General features: G+C 61.6%; 1 protein-coding gene across 1 annotated transcript in view; it reads right to left on the bottom strand.

The window, feature by feature from the left end:
- Positions 1 to 889: 889 nt before the first annotated feature.
- The window catches only part of LOC143973061 (rho-related GTP-binding protein RhoG-like), a 37,142-nt gene continuing 15,959 nt past the window's right edge, over positions 890 to 22,072 (bottom strand). The window contains exon 2 of the mRNA XM_077474399.1: positions 890 to 6,464. Coding sequence (XP_077330525.1) covers positions 5,869 to 6,444 — 576 coding nt within the window. The 5' untranslated portion in view covers positions 6,445 to 6,464 and the 3' untranslated portion in view covers positions 890 to 5,868. The remainder of the gene's footprint in view (positions 6,465 to 22,072) is intronic.

Raw genomic sequence — 22,072 nt, 5'->3', positions numbered from 1 at the left:
GATCCCAGCACACCGCCCCATTCGCACCATGAAATGACGGAGGCACCTCGATCCCAGCTCACCGCCCCATTCGCACCATGAAATGATGGAGGCACCTTGATCCCAGCCCACCGCCCCATGAATTGACGGAGGTACCTTGATCCCAGCCCACCACCCCATGAAATGACGAAGGCATCTCAATCCGAGCCCACCGCCCCATTTAATGACGGAGGCACCTCGATCCCAGCACATCGCACCATGAAATGACGGAGGCACCTCAATCACAGCCCACCGCCCCATTCGTACTATGAAATGAGGGAGCCACCTTAATCCCAGCACACCGCCCCATTAAATGACGAAGCCACCTCGATCCCAGCCCACCGCCCCATGAATTGACGGAGGTACCTTGATCACAGCCCACCGCCCCATGAAATAACGGAGGCACCTCAATCCGAGCACACCGCCCCATTCGGACCATGAAATGACAGAGGTACCTCAATCCCAGCCCACTGCCCCATTCTAACCATGAAATGACAGAGGCACCTCGATCCCAGCATATCGCACCATGAAATGACGGAGGCACCTAAATCCCAGCAAACCACCCCATTCGCACCACGAAATGACGGAGCCACCTCGATCCCAGCACACTGCCCCATTAAATGACGAAGCCACCTCGATCCCAGCCCACCGCCCCATGAATTGACGGAGGTACCTTGATCACAGCCCACCGCCCCATGAAATAACGGAGGCACCTCAATCCGAGCACACCACCCCATTCACACCATGAAAAGACGGAGGCACCTTGATCCCAGCACAGCCGCCCCATTCACACCATGAAATGACGGAGCCACCTCAATCTCAGCACATCACCCCATTCACACCATGAAATGATGGGAGGCACACGAAGGAGGAAGGTCCAGTATCCAAAGTACCATTTATTAGGATTCCTTTAAATAAATATAAAATGTTAATTGAATGTAACTAAAAGATATGCCATGGAATTAGAGATTTAGTTCTAGCACAAAAATAGACCTTTCTGTTGTATGACCAGGCCTGGGTGAGGGCACACCGAATGTCTTCTCCCCTAGCCGAAGCTTGGTATGCCAATCCAGAGACCTGACGTATATTGGGACTATGACCCAGGGACAGTCAGCGTGTCTACAGAAAATCTTCCGTTCAGACATAACTGGTGCAGGAATATCAGACCTCCACCGACCCTTCCAATAAGTGGTGCAGTCCCCACCCATAGTGCTCACCAGTCACCACATAATGCCCACCATTGCGCCCACCCATAGTGCTCAGTCGCCACATAGTGCCCACCAGTCACCACCATCGTGCCCACCATAGTGCTCACCATTTGCCCCCATAATGCCCACCCATAGTGCTCAGTCACCACAGTGCCCACTGGTCACCCATTACCACCACAGTCCCCTCTAAGAAATGGTGTAGTCCCCCCTGACTCACAGTCCCTTCCAATAAGTGGTGCAGTGCCCACCAATCACAGCCCAGCCTCAGAATGTCAGGGACAGGTGTACGATATACCTGAACATACAGAGCATGTCAGGCAGCTCCTTAATCACCAACAATCTCCTCTCTGACATTCAGGCACATTGAATGTATTGCATCTACCTGGAGAAGCCCTGAGAATGCTTCTGGGTGCCGCCTTCTTGGATGTGATGTCAGCAGACCCAGAGCGGACGCTTTATAGCAGTCAATTTATGAGGTATTGGGGGGGCTCAGAGACTGGGGGCATGCAACACGAGACTGCTAGAGGTCACATTATAGCTACTGATTATTATGGCCTGTAAAACTATGCACAGCCAGTAACAAAAGGGCCACAGGGTTCTATAGTATTCCCCTTCTCCGCTGGCAGCCATATAGAGGGGAGGGGCAGAGGAGCTGGGACAGCACAATGGGGGAAACACACTCCTATAAGCTGAGGGGCCATGATATGTTTGGTGAGAAGGAGCTACACCAGCACAGATAGTAATAAGACACTCCCAGAAGAGGAAGGGCCATGATATGTACGTTGGGAAGGAGCTAGGCCAGCATAGGTGGTAACTTGACACTCCCAGAAGAGGAGGGGCCATGATATGTACAGTGGGAAGGGGCTAGGCCAGCATAGGTGGTAATTGGACACTCCCAGAAGAGGAGGGGCCATGATATGTATGGTGAGAAGGAGCTAGGCCAGCACAGACAGTAATAAGACACTCCCAGAAGAGGAGGGGCCATGATATGACAGGAAATGTACTCCTCCTGGGATAGTCAGCTCAGAGGCACATTGCAAGTGACCAATCCTGGGCTTTTGGCTACAGTTTTCGAAGCTGGTGACAGGTTCTCTTTAGGGCCACATGATAACTGTACAGAGAATTGTGTCCGATGGGAGAAGATATTCGAGGAGACACAAACTGTGATCGGACCCATATTATCCATCCCTCGACTAACAGCCCCCCGCCAACATAGATCTCAGTCAGGGCATGCTGGTCTCTGTAGTCCCACCCACTGAGTGTCACCTGACAGCCCCCCATGTGCCCCCTGCCTACATAGATCTCAATTCGGGGCATGCTGGTCTCTGTAGTCCCAGCCTCTGCTGGCAGCTCTCCAGGTTGTTCTTTGGTAAGAGGACAGAGGCGGGTCGGCCAGTACCATAGTTATCATTATTACCATAGTTACCGTTATCACACAATAAAGGAATTTACAGAATACAGAGTTTTTTTTTTTTCATAAAATACATAAAATTTTACATCTGCGGAATTTATTCGGCTATAAAAAGTCGCTGACATACACAGAGTTCTCAGGCACTTTGTCTGGAGCGGGGGGAAGGGGGAGCGGACAGCGCGGTCACATCACCCATTCTGCTGGTTGGGGAAGCGTGCCTGCTGAGCACCAGGTGAAGGGAAGCCGGCCTAAAGGAAGAAAAGCAATCTGAGAAATCGGGAGGCAGAATACAGCATCGTTCATGGAGAGGGAGGAGCCCACACAGCGGCGTCTATTCTCAGGGGGGATAGTCACAGCATTCTACTCACTCACCCAACGGGGGGTGGGCTGAACATACCCACCCCCCACACTGACACCGCCAGGTGTACCCAGGAGGGCCACAGGTCTGTAACAAGTATAAAGTTTTATTGTTTTGGGTGCAAGGTAAAAAAATAAAAAACATTAAAAAAAAATAAAAAAACACTTCAACGCGTTTCAGGGGCTTCATCAGGTCCCACAATAACAATGACTGTCAGACCGGTGACCCCTCACCACCAGCCCTGATGAAGTCCTGACCTGCTGAAACGTGTTGGAGTTATTTACTTGATCTCTTACCCAAAACAATAAAAATGTATACTCGTTACAAGCCTGTGGCCCTCTCATCCTATTACACTTCAGGGACCCGACCCCTCCCCCGTATGACAGAGAGCCACCTCCTAAAGCTGAAGATCTTACTTAAAGTGGAACCAAACCCTCTTCTCCTTTACAGCCCCGGAAGCCGCCATCTTTGCCTCAGTTGCCACGGTGCTGCACATGTGCTCCGTTACGACCATTTGAATGCTTGACAGTTCAGCCAAGAGCAGAAGCAACTGTTCATTGTTCACAGAGTGGCTTCAATGTAAACGTTTTTGGGAAGCTGTTGAATTGATGCATTTAGTTCCACTATGGCTGTGGCGCTCCAATAGCATATCCTCCCCCTTCCCCCCGCCACAGTGGTTCCTCCCAACAACCTCTGTCCCAGTATTGCGTCCTGCAGGGACCAGAGATCAGCGGGAGCAATCACAGCTGTAGGTGGGGGGGAGTGCAATACTTCTTCCCAAGTTTAACACAGTGACCGGCCGGCACTCCCCCAATACAGATGTCTTCATAGTGAGTACAGACCAAACGCCGATCCATTCCAGCCAATCCCAGCCTCCGCCAGAGCCAAGCAAGATTGGATCCCCCATCCATATATACCTGCCCATCAAACAAGGGCTGAAAAGATGATGGTGACACCCAGACTGGACTACCTCCAGGATCCCAAGCTCATCCCAAGACTAGATTACCCCCCAAGATCACCCCAAGACTGAACTACCTCGGATCCCAAGATCACCCCCAGACTGGACCACCCCGGGGATCCCAAGATCACTCCCAGACTGGACCACCCCCGGGATCCCAAGATCATCCCGAGACTGGACCACCCCCGGGATCCCAAGATCATCCCGAGACTGGACCACCCCCGGGATCCCAAGATCATCCCGAGACTGGACCACCCCCGGGATCCCAAGATCATCCCGAGACTGGACCACCCCCGGGATCCCAAGATCACCCCGAGACTGGACCACCCCCGGGATCCCAAGATCACCCCAAGACTGGACCACCCCCGGGATCCCAAGATCACCCCACGACTGGACCACCCCCGGGATCCCAAGATCACCCCACGACTGGACCACCCCCAGGATCCCAAGATCATCCCAAGACTGGACTGTCTCCAGGATCCCAAGATCACCCCAAGACTGGACTACCCCCCTGGGATTTCAAGACAGCCCCCAGGCTGGAATACACCCAGGATCTCAAGATCACCTCCAGACTGGACTACCCCCGGGATCCAAAGATCACCCACAGGCTGAACTATCCCTCGAGATCCCAAGATCACCAACAAACTGGACTACCCACGGGATCCAAAGATCACCCCCAGACTGGACTACCCCCCGGGACCTGAAAATCACCCCCAGAATCCCAAGATCACCCAAAAACTATCCCCTGGGATCCAAAAATCACCCCAAGACTGGACTAACCCCTTGATCCCAAGATCACCCCAAGACTGGACTAACCCCTTGATCCCAAGATCACCCCAAGACTGGACTAACCCCTTGATCCCAAGATCACCCCAAGACTGGACTAACTCCTTGATCCCAAGATCACCCCAAAACTGGACTACCCCCGGAATCCAAAAGTCTCACCCAGACTAGACTACCCCCGGGATCCCAAGATCACCCCCAGACTGGACTACCCCCGGGATCCCAAGATCACCCCCAGACTGGACTACCCCCGGGATCCCAAGATCACCCCCAGACTGGACTACCACTGGGATCCCAACATGTCAGTATATGGTGTGTGGTAAGCAGTAGTTTATCTTGATCTTATTAGATCTGTCTGATTTTTGGATCTCAGTGGTCGTCCTTGTTTGGGGGGGCATATAAGAACAAGGGGATCCAATCATACTGCATTACAATTAGGGCAAGGCCTGGCTGGCGCGTTTTTAAGGCTCGTAGTACTCTGCAGACGCGTTTCTAAGGTTCTGCCCCTGGCTCTTAGTGGGCCTGGGAAGGGTCCCTCCCATTACACTGATGTTTATTTTCTTCCTTCGGGGCCTGGCTTCCCCTCAAAGGGATCTGCATAGTAATTTTAACAAAGCAATTCTGTTTTTGCAACCTTTAAATATTAAACCCTGAGTATTATGGCTAGACGGAGGCTCCGCCCCGGGAAGGATGAAGGGCGGCCCCTCCTCTCCGCAGGCAACAGTGTTTTACCGGATTTCAGCCAAGTCTGAGGTTTGGCATTCTCTCTGCGATCATTGCACCGTGAAGCTTGAATAGTGGTAAAGTAAGAAAAGTAGTATAAAATATTAGACTCTCCCCCCCCCCCCCCCTCCCCCCCAAAAGCATCTTTCCAATCTGTGGCAGCAAAACATAGAAGAACCGTGACAGTCCAAAGTGCAAGGCCGGTAGAAGCAAGGAGGGAGGAGTCTTGTGGCACGCCGCGGCCTTGTCTCTGGCGTTCCATGTCAGGAAAGCGATAAAGCGCCATGACTCCGTACAACCCAAACCATGAGCCATTAGTGCAAGCTGAGGATAAAAGAGGGCGTCGCCCAAGACCATGTGCTAAAAAACCCCCCCCCCCCAAAAAAATTTCTTCAGGAATCGGTCACCCCTATAACAGAACGCACTTCTTCGGGGTTTTCTTGGTCACGGGATTAAGAACGGCGCGGACGGCCTCGGCGAACACTTCCCTCACCCCTTCCTGGTGCAGGGCAGAGCACTCCATGTACTTGACGGCCCCGATCTGCCTGGCCAGCGAGGAGCCTTGCTGGGGGGTAGTGGGGGCCAGGCTCTGCTCCTTCAGCTTCTTTATAGTCTCTGTGTCGTTTCGGAGATCCCGCTTGGTGCCCACCAGTAAGACGGGAACGTTGGGGCAGTGGTGGGAGACCTCCGGGTGCCACTTGTGTCTGACGTTGGCGTGGGAAGACGGGCTGCCGATGGAGAAGCAGATGATGAAGACGTTGGTCTGTGGGTAGGACAAGGTGCGCAGGCGGTCATATTCCTCTTGACCGGCCGTGTCCCATAAGTTCAGGCTGACCGTTCGCCCGTCCACCGTCATCTGGGCACTGTAATTGTCGAAGACGGTGGGGATGTACTCCTCCGGGAAGGCATTGGTGGTGTAACTGATCAGAAGGCAAGTCTTCCCAACCGCTCCGTCACCGACCACTACACACTTAATGGTCTGCATTCTTCATGAAGTCCGGCAACCTGAGGGATCCACAAGAAGAAACGTTACCACCGAGAATCCAGAGGAACACAAAGTAACAAGTTTATGGTGAGAGGACAACCGGGGGAGGGGTTCACAAAGGCACCTTAACAATTTGTTAATATGCAACGTCTCACTAGAAGATCAGACCACACCCCCACTGGCAACGTCACCCAAGACCAGGAGCCGTCTACTGATCTACTGGACTTGTGGCAACCCGGTTCCCAGGGATAGAATGGATCCCCACAGCCCGGCACTCCAGGGATCCACAGAACCGGATTCCAAACATCCCTCCCGCCACCGGATTCCGAAAATCCCTCCCGCCACAGGGACAGGAAGTGAGGGGGATCTCTGTGGTGGGGACAGGAAGTGATGGGGGGGATGGATCTCTGTGGTGGGGACACGGGACAGGAAGTGATGGATCTCTGTGGTGGGGACAGGAAGTGATGGGGGGGGAATGGATCTCTGTGGTGGGGACAGGAAGTGATGGGGGGGGAATGGATCTCTGTGGTGGGGACAGGAAGTGATGGGGGGGGATGGATCTCTGTGGTGGGGACAGGAAGTGATGGGGGGGGGATGGATCTCTGTGGTGGGGACAGGAAGTGAGGGGGGGGGTCTCTGTAGTGGGGACAGGAAGTGAGGGGGGGGAATCTCTGTGGTGGGGGGGGGGGGGGGGAGAAGGATCTCTGCGGTGGGGACAGGAAGTGATGGGGGGGGGGGGGGGGATCTCTGCGGTGGGGACACGGGACAGGAAGTGATGGGGGGGGGGGGGATGGATCTCTGCGATGGGGACAGGAAGTGATGGGGGGGGGGATGGATCTCTGCGGTGGGGACAGGAAGTGATGGGGGGGCGATCACTGTGGTGGGGACACGGGACAGGAAGTGATGGGGAGGATGGATCTCTGTGGTGGGGACACGGGACAGGAAGTGATGGGGGGGGGAATCTCTGCAGTGGGGACACGGGACAGGAAGTGATGGGGGGAGAATCTCTGCAGTGGGGACACGGGACAGGAAGTGATGGGGGGGGGAAGGATCTCTGCGGTGGGGACACGGGACAGGAAGTGATGGGGGGGGGGATGGATCTCTGCGGTGGGGACAGGAAGTGATGGGGGGGGGGGGGGATGGATCTCTGCGGTGGGGACAGGAAGTGATGGGGGGGGGGATGGATCTCTGCGGTGGGGACAGGAAGTGATGGGGGGGGGGAATCTCTGCAGTGGGGACACGGGACAGGAAGTGATGGGGGGGGGGATGGATCTCTGCGGTGGGGACACGGGACAGGAAGTGATGGGGGGGGATGGATCTCTGCGGTGGGGACACGGGACAGGAAGTGATGGGGGGGGTGGATCTCTGCGGTGGGGACAGGAAGTGATGGCGGGGGGATGGATCGCTGCGGTGGGGATAGGAAGTGATGGCAGGGGGATGGATCTCTGCGGTGGGGACAGGAAGTGATGGGGGGGGGGGATGGATCTCTGCGGTGGGGACAGGAAGTGATGGGGGGGGGATGGATCTCTGCGGTGGGGACAGGAAGTGATGGGGGGGGAATCTCTGCGGTGGGGACACGGGACAGGAAGTGATGGGGGGGGATGTATCTCTGCGGTGGGGACACGGGACAGGAAGTGATGGGGGGGGATGGATCTCTGCGGTGGGGACACGGGACAGGAAGTGATGGGGGGGGATGGATCTCTGCGGTGGGGACACGGGACAGGAAGTGATGGGGGGGGATGGATCTCTGCGGTGGGGACACGGGACAGGAAGTGATGGGGGGGATGGATCTCTGCGGTGGGGACAGGAAGTGATGGAGGGGGGGTGGATCTCTGCGGTGGGGACAGGAAGTGATGGGGGGGGGGGTGATCTCTGTGGTGGGGACACGGGACAGGAAGTGATGGGGGGGGGATCTCGGCGGTGGGGACAGGAAGTGATGGGGGGGGATGGATCTCTGCGGTGGGGACACGGGACAGGAAGTGATGGGGGGGGATGGATCTCTGTGGTGGGGACACGGGACAGGAAGTGATGGGGGGAGAATCTCTGCAGTGGGGACACGGGACAGGAAGTGATGGGGGAGAATCTCTGCAGTGGGGACACGGGACAGGAAGTGATGGGGGGGGGGAAGGATCTCTGCGGTGGGGACACGGGACAGGAAGTGATGGGGGGGGGGGATGGATCTCTGCGGTGGGGACAGGAAGTGATGGGGGGGGGGATGGATCTCTGCGGTGGGGACAGGAAGTGATGGGGGGGGGGATGGATCTCTGCGGTGGGGACAGGAAGTGATGGGGGGGGGAATCTCTGCAGTGGGGACACGGGACAGGAAGTGATGGGGGGGGGATGGATCTCTGCGGTGGGGACACGGGACAGGAAGTGATGGGGGGGGATGGATCTCTGCGGTGGGGACACGGGACAGGAAGTGATGGGGGGGGGGGGGATGGATCTCTGCGGTGGGGACACGGGACAGGAAGTGATGGGGGGGGGGATGGATCTCTGCGGTGGGGACACGGGACAGGAGGTGATGGGGGGGGTGGATCTCTGCGGTGGGGACAGGAAGTGATGGCGGGGGGATGGATCGCTGCGGTGGGGATAGGAAGTGATGGCGGGGGGATGGATCTCTGCGGTGGGGACAGGAAGTGATGGGGGGGGGGATGGATCTCTGCGGTGGGGACAGGAAGTGATGGGGGGGGGATGGATCTCTGCGGTGGGGACAGGAAGTGATGGGGGGGGAATCTCTGCAGTGGGGACACGGGACAGGAAGTGATGGGGGGGGATGTATCTCTGCGGTGGGGACACGGGACAGGAAGTGATGGGGGGGGATGGATCTCTGCGGTGGGGACACGGGACAGGAAGTGATGGGGGGGGATGGATCTCTGCGGTGGGGACACGGGACAGGAAGTGATGGGGGGGGATGGATCTCTGCGGTGGGGACACGGGACAGGAAGTGATGGGGGGGATGGATCTCTGCGGTGGGGACAGGAAGTGATGGAGGGGGGGTGGATCTCTGCGGTGGGGACAGGAAGTGATGGGGGGGGGTGATCTCTGTGGTGGGGACACGGGACAGGAAGTGATGGGGGGGGGATCTCGGCGGTGGGGACAGGAAGTGATGGGGGGGGATGGATCTCTGCGGTGGGGACACGGGACAGGAAGTGATGGGGGGGGATGGATCTCTGCGGTGGGGACACGGGACAGGAAGTGATGGAGGGGGGATGGATCTCTGCGGTGGGGACAGGAAGTGATGGAGGGGGGGGTGGATCTCTGCGGTGGGGACAGAAAGTGATGGGGGGGGGGGGTGATCTCTGCCGTGGGGACAGGAAGTGATGGGGGGGGGGTGATCTCTGTGGTGGGGACACGGGACAGGAAGTGATGGGGGGGGATCTCGGCGGTGGGGACAGGAAGTGATGGGGGGGGGGGGGGGATCTCTGTGGTGGGGACACAGGGACGGATTCAGATATTCCCTCCAGCCACAGGGACAGGAAGCGAGGGGGATCTCTGTGCTGGGGACAGGAAGTGATGTGGGTGATCTCTGCGGTGGGGACACAGGGACAGGAAGTGACGGGTGGGGATCTCTGCGGTGGGGACACAGGGACAGGAAGTGACGGGGGGGGGCATCTCTGCGGTGGGGACACGGGAACAGGAAGTGACGGGGGGGGGGGCATCTCTGCGGTGGGGACACAGGGACAGGAAGTGACGGGTGGGGGGGGGGGCATCTCTGCGGTGGGGACACAGGGACAGGAAGTGACGGGTGGGGATCTCTGCGGTGGGGACACGGGAACAGGAAGTGACGGGGGGGGGGCATCTCTGCGGTGGGGACACGGGAACAGGAAGTGACGGGGGGGGGGCACCTCTGCGGTGGGGACACGGGAACAGGAAGTGACGGGGGGGGGGGCACCTCTGCGGTGGGGACACGGGAACAGGAAGTGACGGGGGGGCATTTCTGCGGTGGGGACACGGGAACAGGAAGTGACGGGGGGGGGGCATCTCTGCGGTGGGGACACGGGAACAGGAAGTGACGGGGGGGGGCATCTCTGCGGTGGGGACACGGGAACAGGAAGTGACGGGGGGGGGCATCTCTGCGGTGGGGACACGGGAACAGGAAGTGACGGGGGGGGGGGGGGGGGCATCTCTGCGGTGGGGACACGGGAACAGGAAGTGACGGGGGGGGGGGGGGGGGGGGCATCTCTGCGGTGGGGACACGGGAACAGGAAGTGACGGGGGGGGGGGGGGCATCTCTGCGGTGGGGACACGGGAACAGGAAAAGACGGGGGGGGGCATCTCTGCGGTGGGGACACGGGAACAGGAAGTGACGGGGGGGGGGGGGGCATCTCTGCGGTGGGGACACGGGAACAGGAAGTGACGGGGGGGGGGGGCATCTCTGCGGTGGGGACACGGGAACAGGAAGTGACGGGGGGGGGCATCTCTGCGGTGGGGACACGGGAACAGGAAGTGACGGGGGGGGGATCTCTGCGGTGGGGACACATGGACAGGCAGAGATGGGGGGGTCTCTGCGGTGGGGACAGGAAGTGATGGGGGGGGGGGGATCTCTGCGGTGGGGACACGGGAACAGGAAGAGATGGGGGGGCATCTCTGCGGTGGGGACACGGGAACAGGAAGTGATGGGGGGGGCATCTCTGCAGTGGGGACAGGAAGTGATGGGGGGGGGGGGGGGATCTTTGCGGTGGGGACACGGGAACAGGAAGTGATGGGGGCGATCTCTGCGGTGGGGACACGGGAACAGGAAGTGATGGGGGGCATCTCTGCAGTGGGGACAGGAAATGATGAGGGGGCATCTCTGCGGTGGGGACACAGGGACAGGAAGTGATGGGGGGGCATCTCTGCGGTGGGGACACAGGGACAGGAAGTGATGGGGGGGGGATCTCTGCGGTGGGGACACAGGGACAGGAAGTGATGGGGGGGGGGGATCTCTACGGTGGGGACACAGGGACAGGAAGTGATGGGGGGGATCTCTGCGGTGGGGACACAGGGACAGGAAGTGATGGGGGGGATCTCTGCGGTGGGAACACGGGAACAGGAAGTGATGGGGAGGGATCTCTGCGGTGGGGACACAGGCACAGGAAGTGATGGGGGGGGAATCTCTGCGGTGGGGACACAGGCACAGGAAGTGATGGGGGGGGAATCTCTGCGGTGGGGACACTGGCACAGGAAGTGATGGGGGGGGGAATCTCTGCGGTGGTGACACTGGCACAGGAAGTGATGGGGGGGGGAATCTCTGCGGTGGGGACACAGGCACAGGAAGTGATGGGGGGGGAATCTCTGCGGTGGGGACACAGGCACAGGAAGTGATGGGGGGGGGAATCTCTGCGGTGGGGACAAAGGCACAGGAAGTGATGGGGGGGATCTCTGCGGTGGAGACACAGGCACAGGAAGTGATGGGGGGGGATCTCTGCGGTGGAGACACAGGCACAGGAAGTGATGGGGGGGGATCTCTGCGGTGGGGACACATGGACAGGCAGTGATGGGGGTGTCTCTGCGGTGGGGACACGGGGACAGGAAGTGATGGGGGGGGGATCTCTGCGGTGGGGACACAGGGACAGGAAGTGATGGGGGGGGTCTCTACGGTGGGGACAGGAAGTGATGGGGGATCTCTGCGGTGGGGACACAGGGACAGGAAGTGATGGGGGGGGATCTCTGCGGTGGGGACACAGGGACAGGAAGTGATGGGGGGGATCTCTGCGGTGGGGACACAGGGACAGGAAGTGATGGGGGGGGGATCTCTGCGGTGGGGACACAGGGACAGGAAGTGATGGGGGGGGGATCTCTGCGGTGGGGACACAGGGACAGGAAGTGATGGGGGGGGGGATCTCTGCGGTGGGGACACAGGGACAGGAAGTGATGGGGGGGGGTCTCTACGGTGGGGACAGGAAGTGATGGGGGATCTCTGCGGTGGGGACACAGGGACAGGAAGTGATGGGGGGGGGATCTCTGCGGTGGGGACACAGGGACAGGAAGTGATGGGGGGGGGATCTCTGCGGTGGGGACACAGGGACAGGAAGTGATGGGGGGGGGATCTCTGCGGTGGGGACACAGGGACAGGAAGTGATGGGGGGGGGGGATCTCTGCGGTGGGGACACAGGGACAGGAAGTGATGGGGGGGGACCTCTGCGGTGGGGACACAGGGACAGGAAGTGATGGGGGGGGGATCTCTGCGGTGGGGACACAGGGACAGGAAGTGATGGGGGGGGGGGGGATCTCTGCGGTGGGGACACAGGGACAGGAAGTGATGGGGGGGGGATCTGCGGTGGGGACAGGAAGTGATGGGGGATCTCTGCGGTGGGGACACAGGGACAGGAAGTGATGGGGGGGGGGATCTCTGCAGTGGGGACAGGAAGTGATGGGGGGGGGAATCTCTGCGGTGGGGACACAGGGACAGGAAGTGATGGGGGGGGGTCTCTGCGGTGGGGACAGGAAGTGATGGGGGATCTCTGCGGTGGGGACAGGAAGTGATGGGGGATCTCTGCGGTGGGGACACAGGGACAGGAAGTGATGGGGGGGGATCTCTGCGGTGGGGACACAGGGACAGGAAGTGATGGGGGGGATCTCTGCGGTGGGGACACAGGGACAGGAAGTGATGGGGGGGACCTCTGCGGTGGGGACACAGGGACAGGAAGTGATGGGGGGGGACCTCTGCGGTGGGGACACAGGGACAGGAAGTGATGGGGGGGGACCTCTGCGGTGGGGACACAGGGACAGGAAGTGATGGGGGGGGACCTCTGCGGTGGGGACACAGGGACAGGAAGTGATGGGGGGGGACCTCTGCGGTGGGGACACAGGGACAGGAAGTGATGGGGGGGGGACCTCTGCGGTGGGGACACAGGGACAGGAAGTGATGGGGGGGGACCTCTGCGGTGGGGACACAGGGACAGGAAGTGATGGGGGGGTCTCTGCGGTGGGGACACAGGGACAGGAAGTGATGGGGGGGGTCTCTGCGGTGGGGACACAGGGACAGGAAGTGATGGGGGGGGGGGATCTCTGCAGTGGGGACAGGAAGTGATGGGGGGGGGGATCTCTGCAGTGGGGACAGGAAGTGATGGGGGGGGGGATCTCTGCGGTGGAGACACAGGGACAGGAAGTGATGGGGGGGGGGATCTCTGCGGTGGAGACACAGGGACAGGAAGTGATGGGGGGGGATCTCTGAGGTGGAGACACAGGGACAGGAAGTGATGGGGGGAGGGATCTCTGCGGTGGGGACACAGGCACAGGAAGTGATGGGGGGGGGATCTCTGCAGTGGGGACAGAAAGTGATGGGGGGGGATCTCTGCGGTGGGGACACAGGGACAGGAAGTGATGGGGGGGGGATCTCTGCAGTGGGGACAGGAAGTGATGGGGGGGGATCTCTGCGGTGGGGACACAGGGACAGGAAGTGATGGGGGGGGGGGGATCTCTGCGGTGGGGACACAGGGACAGGAAGTGATGGGGGGGGATCTCTGCGGTGGGGACACAGGGACAGGAAGTGATGAGGGGGGGATCTCTGCGGTGGGGACACAGGGACAGGAAGTGATGGGGGGGGATCTCTGCGGTGGGGACACAGGGACAGGAAGTGATGGGGGGGGGATCTCTGCGGTGGGGACACAGGGACAGGAAGTGATGGGGGGGGGATCTCTGCGGTGGGGACACAGGGACAGGAAGTGATGGGGGGGGGGGGATCTCTGCGGTGGGGACAGGAAGTGATGGGGGGGGGATCTCTGCGGTGGGGACAGGAAGTGATGGGGGGGGGATCTCTGCGGTGGGGACAGGAAGTGATGGGGGGGGGATCTCTGCGGTGGGGACAGGAAGTGATGGGGGGGGGATCTCTGCGGTGGGGACACAGGGACAGGAAGTGATGGGGGGGGATCTCTGCGGTGGGGACACAGGGACAGGAAGTGATGGGGGGGATCTCTGCGGTGGGGACACAGGGACAGGAAGTGATGGGGGGGGATCTCTGCGGTGGGGACACAGGGACAGGAAGTGATGGGGGGGGGGACCTCTGCGGTGGGGACACAGGGACAGGAAGTGATGTGGGGGTCTCTGCGGTGGGGACAGGAAGTGATGGGGGATCTCTGCGGTGGGGACACGGGAACAGGAAGTGATGGGGGGGGATCTCTGCGGTGGGGACACAGGGACAGGAAGTGATGGGGGGGGATCTCTGCGGTGGGGACACAGGGACAGGAAGTGATGGGGGGGGGGGATCTCTGCGGTGGGGACACAGGGACAGGAAGTGATGGGGGGGGGGGGTTCTCTGCGGTGGGGACACAGGGACAGGAAGTGATGGGGGGGGGGGGATCTCTGCGGTGGGGACACAGGGACAGGAAGTGATGGGGGGGGGGGATCTCTGCGGTGGGGACACAGGGACAGGAAGTGATGGGGGGGGGGGATCTCTGCGGTGGGGACACAGGGACAGGAAGTGATGGGGGGGGATCTCTGCGGTGGGGACACAGGGACAGGAAGTGATGGGGGGGATCCCTGCGGTGGGGACACAGGGACAGGAAGTGATGGGGGGGGGATCTCTACGGTGGGGACACAGGGACAGAAAGTGATGGGGGGGGGGGGATCTCTGCGGTGGGAACACAGGAACAGGAAGTGATGGGGGGGGGATCTCTGCGGTGGGGACACAGGGACAGGAAGTGATGGGGGGGGGATCTCTGCGGTGGGGACACAGGGACAGGAAGTGATGGGGGGGGGTCTCTACGGTGGGGACAGGAAGTGATGGGGGATCTCTGCGGTGGGGACACAGGGACAGGAAGTGATGGGGGGGGATCTCTGCGGTGGGGACACAGGGACAGGAAGTGATGGGGGGGGATCTCTGCGGTGGGGACACAGGGACAGGAAGTGATGGGGGGGGGATCTCTGCGGTGGGGACACAGGGACAGGAAGTGATGGGGGGGGGGGATCTCTGCGGTGGGGACACAGGGACAGGAAGTGATGGGGGGGGGGGATCTCTGCGGTGGGGACACAGGGACAGGAAGTGATGGGGGGGACCTCTGCGGTGGGGACACAGGGACAGGAAGTGATGGGGGGGACCTCTGCGGTGGGGACAGGAAGTGATGGGGGATCTCTGCGGTGGGGACACAGGGACAGGAAGTGATGGGGGGGGGTCTCTGCGGTGGGGACAGGAAGTGATGGGGGATCTCTGCGGTGGGGACAGGAAGTGATGGGGGGGGACCTCTGCGGTGGGGACACAGGGACAGGAAGTGATGGGGGGGGACCTCTGCGGTGGGGACACAGGGACAGGAAGTGATGGGGGGGGGCCTCTGCGGTGGGGACACAGGGACAGGAAGTGATGGGGGGGACCTCTGCGGTGGGGACACAGGGACAGGAAGTGATGGGGGGGGACCTCTGCGGTGGGGACACAGGGACAGGAAGTGATGGGGGGGGGACCTCTGCGGTGGGGACACAGGGACAGGAAGTGATGGGGGGGGGGGGATCTCTGCAGTGGGGACAGGAAGTGATGGGGGGGGGGGGATCTCTGCAGTGGGGACAGGAAGTGATGGGGGGGGGGGATCTCTGCGGTGGAGACACAGGGACAGGAAGTGATGGGGGGGGGGGATCTCTGCGGTGGAGACACAGGGACAGGAAGTGATGGGGGGGGATCTCTGCGGTGGAGACACAGGGACAGGAAGTGATGGGGGGGATCTCTGAGGTGGAGACACAGGGACAGGAAGTGATGGGGGGAGGGATCTCTGCGGTGGGGACACAGGCACAGGAAGTGATGGGGGGGGATCTCTGCAGTGGGGACAGAAAGTGATGGGGGGGGGATCTCTGCGGTGGGGACACAGGGACAGGAAGTGATGGGGGGGGATCTCTGCAGTGGGGACAGGAAGTGATGGGGGGGGATCTCTGCGGTGGGGACACAGGGACAGGAAGTGATGGGGGGGGGGGATCTCTGCGGTGGGGACACAGGGACAGGAAGTGATGGGGGGGGGGGATCTCTGCGGTGGGGACACAGGGACAGGAAGTGATGAGGGGGGGATCTCTGCGGTGGGGACACAGGGACAGGAAGTGAGGGGGGGGGATCTCTGCGGTGGGGACACAGGGACAGGAAGTGATGGGGGGGGATCTCTGCGGTGGGCACACAGGGACAGGAAGTGATGGGGGGGGGATCTCTGCGGTGGGGACACAGGGACAGGAAGTGATGGGGGGGGGATCTCTGCGGTGGGGACAGGAAGTGATGGGGGGGGGATCTCTGCGGTGGGGACAGGAAGTGATGGGGGGGGGATCTCTGCGGTGGGGACAGGAAGTGATGGGGGGGGGATCTCTGCGGTGGGGACACAGGGACAGGAAGTGATGGGGGGGGGATCTCTGCGGTGGGGACACAGGGACAGGAAGTGATGGGGGGGGGATCTCTGCGGTGGGGACACAGGGACAGGAAGTGATGGGGGGGGGATCTCTGCGGTGGGGACACAGGGACAGGAAGTGATGGGGGGGATCTCTGCAGTGGGGACACAGGGACAGGAAGTGATGGGGGGGGGGGGATCTCTGCGGTGGGGACACAGGGACAGGAAGTGATGGGGGGGGGATCTCTGCGGTGGGGACACAGGGACAGGAAGTGATGGGGGGGGGACCTCTGCGGTGGGGACACAGGGACAGGAAGTGATGTGGGGGTCTCTGCGGTGGGGACAGGAAGTGATGGGGGATCTCTGCGGTGGGGACACAGGGACAGGAAGTGATGGGGGGGATCTCTGCAGTGGGGACAGGAATTGATGGGGGGGATCTCTGCGGTGGGGACACGGGAACAGGAAGTGATGGGGGGGATCTCTGCGGTGGGGACACAGGGACAGGAAGTGATGGGGGGGGGATCTCTGCGGTGGGGACACATGGACAGGAAGTGATGGGGGGGGATCTCTGCGGTGGGGACACATGGACAGGAAGTGATGGGGGGGGATCTCTGCGGTGGGGACACAGGGACAGGAAGTGATGGGGGGGGATCTCTGCGGTGGGGACACAGGGACAGGAAGTGATGGGGGGGGGGGGGATCTCTGCGGTGGGGACACAGGGACAGGAAGTGATGGGGGGGGGGGGATCTCTGCGGTGGGGACACAGGGACAGGAAGTGATGGGGGGGGGGGATCTCTGCGGTGGGGACACAGGGACAGGAAGTGATGGGGGGGGGATCTCTGCGGTGGGGACACAGGGACAGGAAGTGATGGGGGGGGGATCTCTGCGGTGGGGACACAGGGACAGGAAGTGATGGGGGGGATCCCTGCGGTGGGGACACAGGGACAGGAAGTGATGGGGGGGGGATCTCTACGGTGGGGACACAGGGACAGAAAGTGATGGGGGGGGGATCTCTGCGGTGGGGACACAGGGACAGGAAGTGATGGGGGGGGGATCTCTGCGGTGGGAACACAGGAACAGGAAGTGATGGGGGGGATCTCTGCGGTGGGAACACGGGAACAGGAAGTGATGGGGGGGGATATCTCTGCGGTGGGGACACGGGGCCAGGAAGTGATGGGGGGGGGATCTCGGCGGTGGGGACAGGAAGTGATGGCGGGGAACTCTGCGGTGGGGAGACGGGGACAGGAAGTGAGGGGGATACAATGGAATCCAAACATCCCTCCCGCCACCGGATTCAGAAATTCCCTCCAGCCACAGGGACAGCAAGCGAGGGGGATCTCTGCGGTGGGGGACACAGGGACAGCAAGCGAGGGGGATCTCTGCGGTGGGGGACACAGGGACAGCAAGCGAGGGGGATCTCTGCGGTGGGGGACACAGGGACAGCAAGCGAGGGGGATCTCTGCGGTGGGGGACACAGGGACAGCAAGCGAGGGGGATCTCTGCGGTGGGGGACACAGGGACAGGAAGTGATGGGGGGGATCTCTGCGGTGGGGACACAGGGACAGGAAGTGATGTGGGGGGGGATCTCTGCGGTGGGGACACAGGGACAGGAAGTGATGGGGGGGGGAATCTCTGCGGTGGGGACACAGGGACAGGAAGTGATGGGGGGGGAATCTCTGCGGTGGGGACACAGGGACAGGAAGTGATGGGGGGGATCTCTGCGGTGGGGACACAGGGACAGGAAGTGATGGGGGGGGGATCTCTGCGGTGGGGACACAGGGACAGGAAGTGATGGGGGGGGTCTCTGCGGTGGGGACAGGAAGTGATGGGGGGGTCTCTGCGGTGGGGACAGGAAGTGATGGGGGATCTCTGCGGTGGGGACACAGGGAAAGGAAGTGATGGGGGGGGGATCTCTGCGGTGGGGACACAGGGACAGGAAGTGATGGGGGGGGGGATCTCTGCAGTGGGGACAGGAAGTGATGGGGGGATCTCTGCGGTGGGGACACGGGAACAGGAAGTGATGGGGGGGCGATCTCTGCGGTGGGGACACAGGGACAGGAAGTGATGGGGGGGGATCTCTGCGGTGGGGACACAGGGACAGGAAGTGATGGGGGGGGAATCTCTGCGGTGGGGACACAGGGACAGGAAGTGATGGGGGGGGATCTCTGCAGTGGGGACAGGAATTGATGGGGGGGGATCTCTGCGGTGGGGACACGGGAACAGGAAGTGATGGGGGGGGGATCTCTGCGGTGGGGACACAGGGACAGGAAGTGATGGGGGGGGATCTCTGCGGTGGGGACACAGGGACAGGAAGTGATGGGGGGGGATCTCTGCGGTGGGGACACAGGGACAGGAAGTGATGGGGGGGGGATCTCTGCGGTGGGGACACAGGGACAGGAAGTGATGGGGGGGGGGGGGGATCTCTGCGGTGGGGACACAGGGACAGGAAGTGATGGGGGGGGGGATCTCTGCGGTGGGGACACAGGGACAGGAAGTGATGGGGGGGATCTCTGCGGTGGGGACACAGGGACAGGAAGTGATGTGGGGGTCTCTGCGGTGGGGACAGGAAGTGATGGGGGATCTCTGCGGTGGGGACACAGGGACAGGAAGTGATGGGGGGGGATCTCTGCAGTGGGGACAGGAATTGATGGGGGGGGATCTCTGCGGTGGGGACACGGGAACAGGAAGTGATGGGGGGGGATCTCTGCGGTGGGGACACAGGGACAGGAAGTGATGGGGGGGGGATCTCTGCGGTGGGGACACAGGGACAGGAAGTGATGGGGGGGGGATCTCTGCGGTGGGGACACAGGGACAGGAAGTGATGGGGGGGGGGGATCTCTGCGGTGGGGACACAGGGACAGGAAGTGATGGGGGGGGGGGATCTCTGCGGTGGGGACACAGGGACAGGAAGTGATGGGGGGGGGGATCTCTGCGGTGGGGACACAGGGACAGGAAGTGATGGGGGGGATCTCTGCGGTGGGGACACAGGGACAGGAAGTGATGTGGGGGATCTCTGCGGTGGGGACACAGGGACAGGAAGTGATGTGGGGGTCTCTGCGGTGGGGACAGGAAGTGATGGGGGATCTCTGCGGTGGGGACACAGGGACAGGAAGTGATGGGGGGGGATCTCTGCAGTGGGGACAGGAATTGATGGGGGGGATCTCTGCGGTGGGGACACGGGAACAGGAAGTGATGGGGGGGGATCTCTGCGGTGGGGACACAGGGACAGGAAGTGATGGGGGGGGATCTCTGCGGTGGGGACACAGGGACAGGAAGTGATGGGGGGGGGGATCTCTGCGGTGGGGACACAGGGACAGGAAGTGATGGGGGGGGGGATCTCTGCGGTGGGGACACAGGGACAGGAAGTGATGGGGGGGGATCTCTGCGGTGGGGACACAGGGACAGGAAGTGATGGGGGGGGGGATCTCTGCGGTGGGGACACAGGGACAGGAAGTGATGGGGGGGGGGATCTCTGCGGTGGGGACACAGGGACAGGAAGTGATGGGGGGGGGGATCTCTGCGGTGGGGACACAGGGACAGGAAGTGATGGGGGGGGGGATCTCTGCGGTGGGGACACAGGGACAGGAAGTGATGGGGGGGGATCTCTGCGGTGGGGACACAGGGACAGGAAGTGATGGGGGGGGATCCCTGCGGTGGGGACACAGGGACAGGAAGTGATGGGGGGGGGGATCTCTACGGTGGGGACACAGGGACAGAAAGTGATGGGGGGGGGGGGGGATCTCTGCGGTGGGAACACAGGAACAGGAAGTGATGGGGGGGGGGATCTCTGCGGTGGGGACACAGGGACAGGAAGTGATGGGGGGGGATCTCTGCGGTGGGGACACAGGGACAGGAAGTGATGGGGGGGGGTCTCTACGGTGGGGACAGGAAGTGATGGGGGATCTCTGCGGTGGGGACACAGGGACAGGAAGTGATGGGGGGGGATCTCTGCGGTGGGGACACAGGGACAGGAAGTGATGGGGGGGGATCTCTGCGGTGGGGACACAGGGACAGGAAGTGATGGGGGGGGATCTCTGCGGTGGGGACACAGGGACAGGAAGTGATGGGGGGGGGGGGATCTCTGCGGTGGGGACACAGGGACAGGAAGTGATGGGGGGGGACCTCTGCGGTGGGGACACAGGGACAGGAAGTGATGGGGGGGACCTCTGCGGTGGGGACACAGGGACAGGAAGTGATGGGGGGGGTCTCTGCGGTGGGGACAGGAAGTGATGGGGGATCTCTGCGGTGGGGACACAGGGACAGGAAGTGATGGGGGGGGTCTCTGCGGTGGGGACAGGAAGTGATGGGGGATCTCTGCGGTGGGGACAGGAAGTGATGGGGGGGGACCTCTGCGGTGGGGACACAGGGACAGGAAGTGATGGGGGGGGACCTCTGCGGTGGGGACACAGGGACAGGAAGTGATGGGGGGGGACCTCTGCGGTGGGGACACAGGGACAGGAAGTGATGGGGGGGGACCTCTGCGGTGGGGACACAGGGACAGGAAGTGATGGGGGGGGGGGGGGATCTCTGCAGTGGGGACAGGAAGTGATGGGGGGGGGGATCTCTGCAGTGGGGACAGGAAGTGATGGGGGGGGGGGGGATCTCTGCGGTGGAGACACAGGGACAGGAAGTGATGGGGGGGGGGGATCTCTGCGGTGGAGACACAGGGACAGGAAGTGATGGGGGGGGATCTCTGCGGTGGAGACACAGGGACAGGAAGTGATGGGGGGGATCTCTGAGGTGGAGACACAGGGACAGGAAGTGATGGGGGGAGGGATCTCTGCGGTGGGGACACAGGCACAGGAAGTGATGGGGGGGGGATCTCTGCAGTGGGGACAGAAAGTGATGGGGGGGGGATCTCTGCGGTGGGGACACAGGGACAGGAAGTGATGGGGGGGGATCTCTGCAGTGGGGACAGGAAGTGATGGGGGGGGATCTCTGCGGTGGGGACACAGGGACAGGAAGTGATGGGGGGGGGGGGATCTCTGCGGTGGGGACACAGGGACAGGAAGTGATGGGGGGGGGGGGGATCTCTGCGGTGGGGACACAGGGACAGGAAGTGATGAGGGGGGGATCTCTGCGGTGGGGACACAGGGACAGGAAGTGATGGGGGGGGATCTCTGCGGTGGGGACACAGGGACAGGAAGTGATGGGGGGGGATCTCTGCGGTGGGCACACAGGGACAGGAAGTGATGGGGGGGGATCTCTGCGGTGGGGACACAGGGACAGGAAGTGATGGGGGGGGGGATCTCTGCGGTGGGGACAGGAAGTGATGGGGGGGGGATCTCTGCGGTGGGGACAGGAAGTGATGGGGGGGGATCTCTGCGGTGGGGACACAGGGACAGGAAGTGATGGGG

This window comes from Lithobates pipiens, unplaced genomic scaffold (assembly GCF_037356315.1).
Source record: "Lithobates pipiens isolate NorthernLeopardFrog02 unplaced genomic scaffold, aLitPip1_a1.2 Scaffold_1, whole genome shotgun sequence".
NCBI classification, from domain to species: Eukaryota; Metazoa; Chordata; class Amphibia; order Anura; family Ranidae; genus Lithobates; species Lithobates pipiens.
Note: the sequence above shows the minus strand (reverse complement) of the source record. Positions and strands in the feature narration are given on the sequence as shown.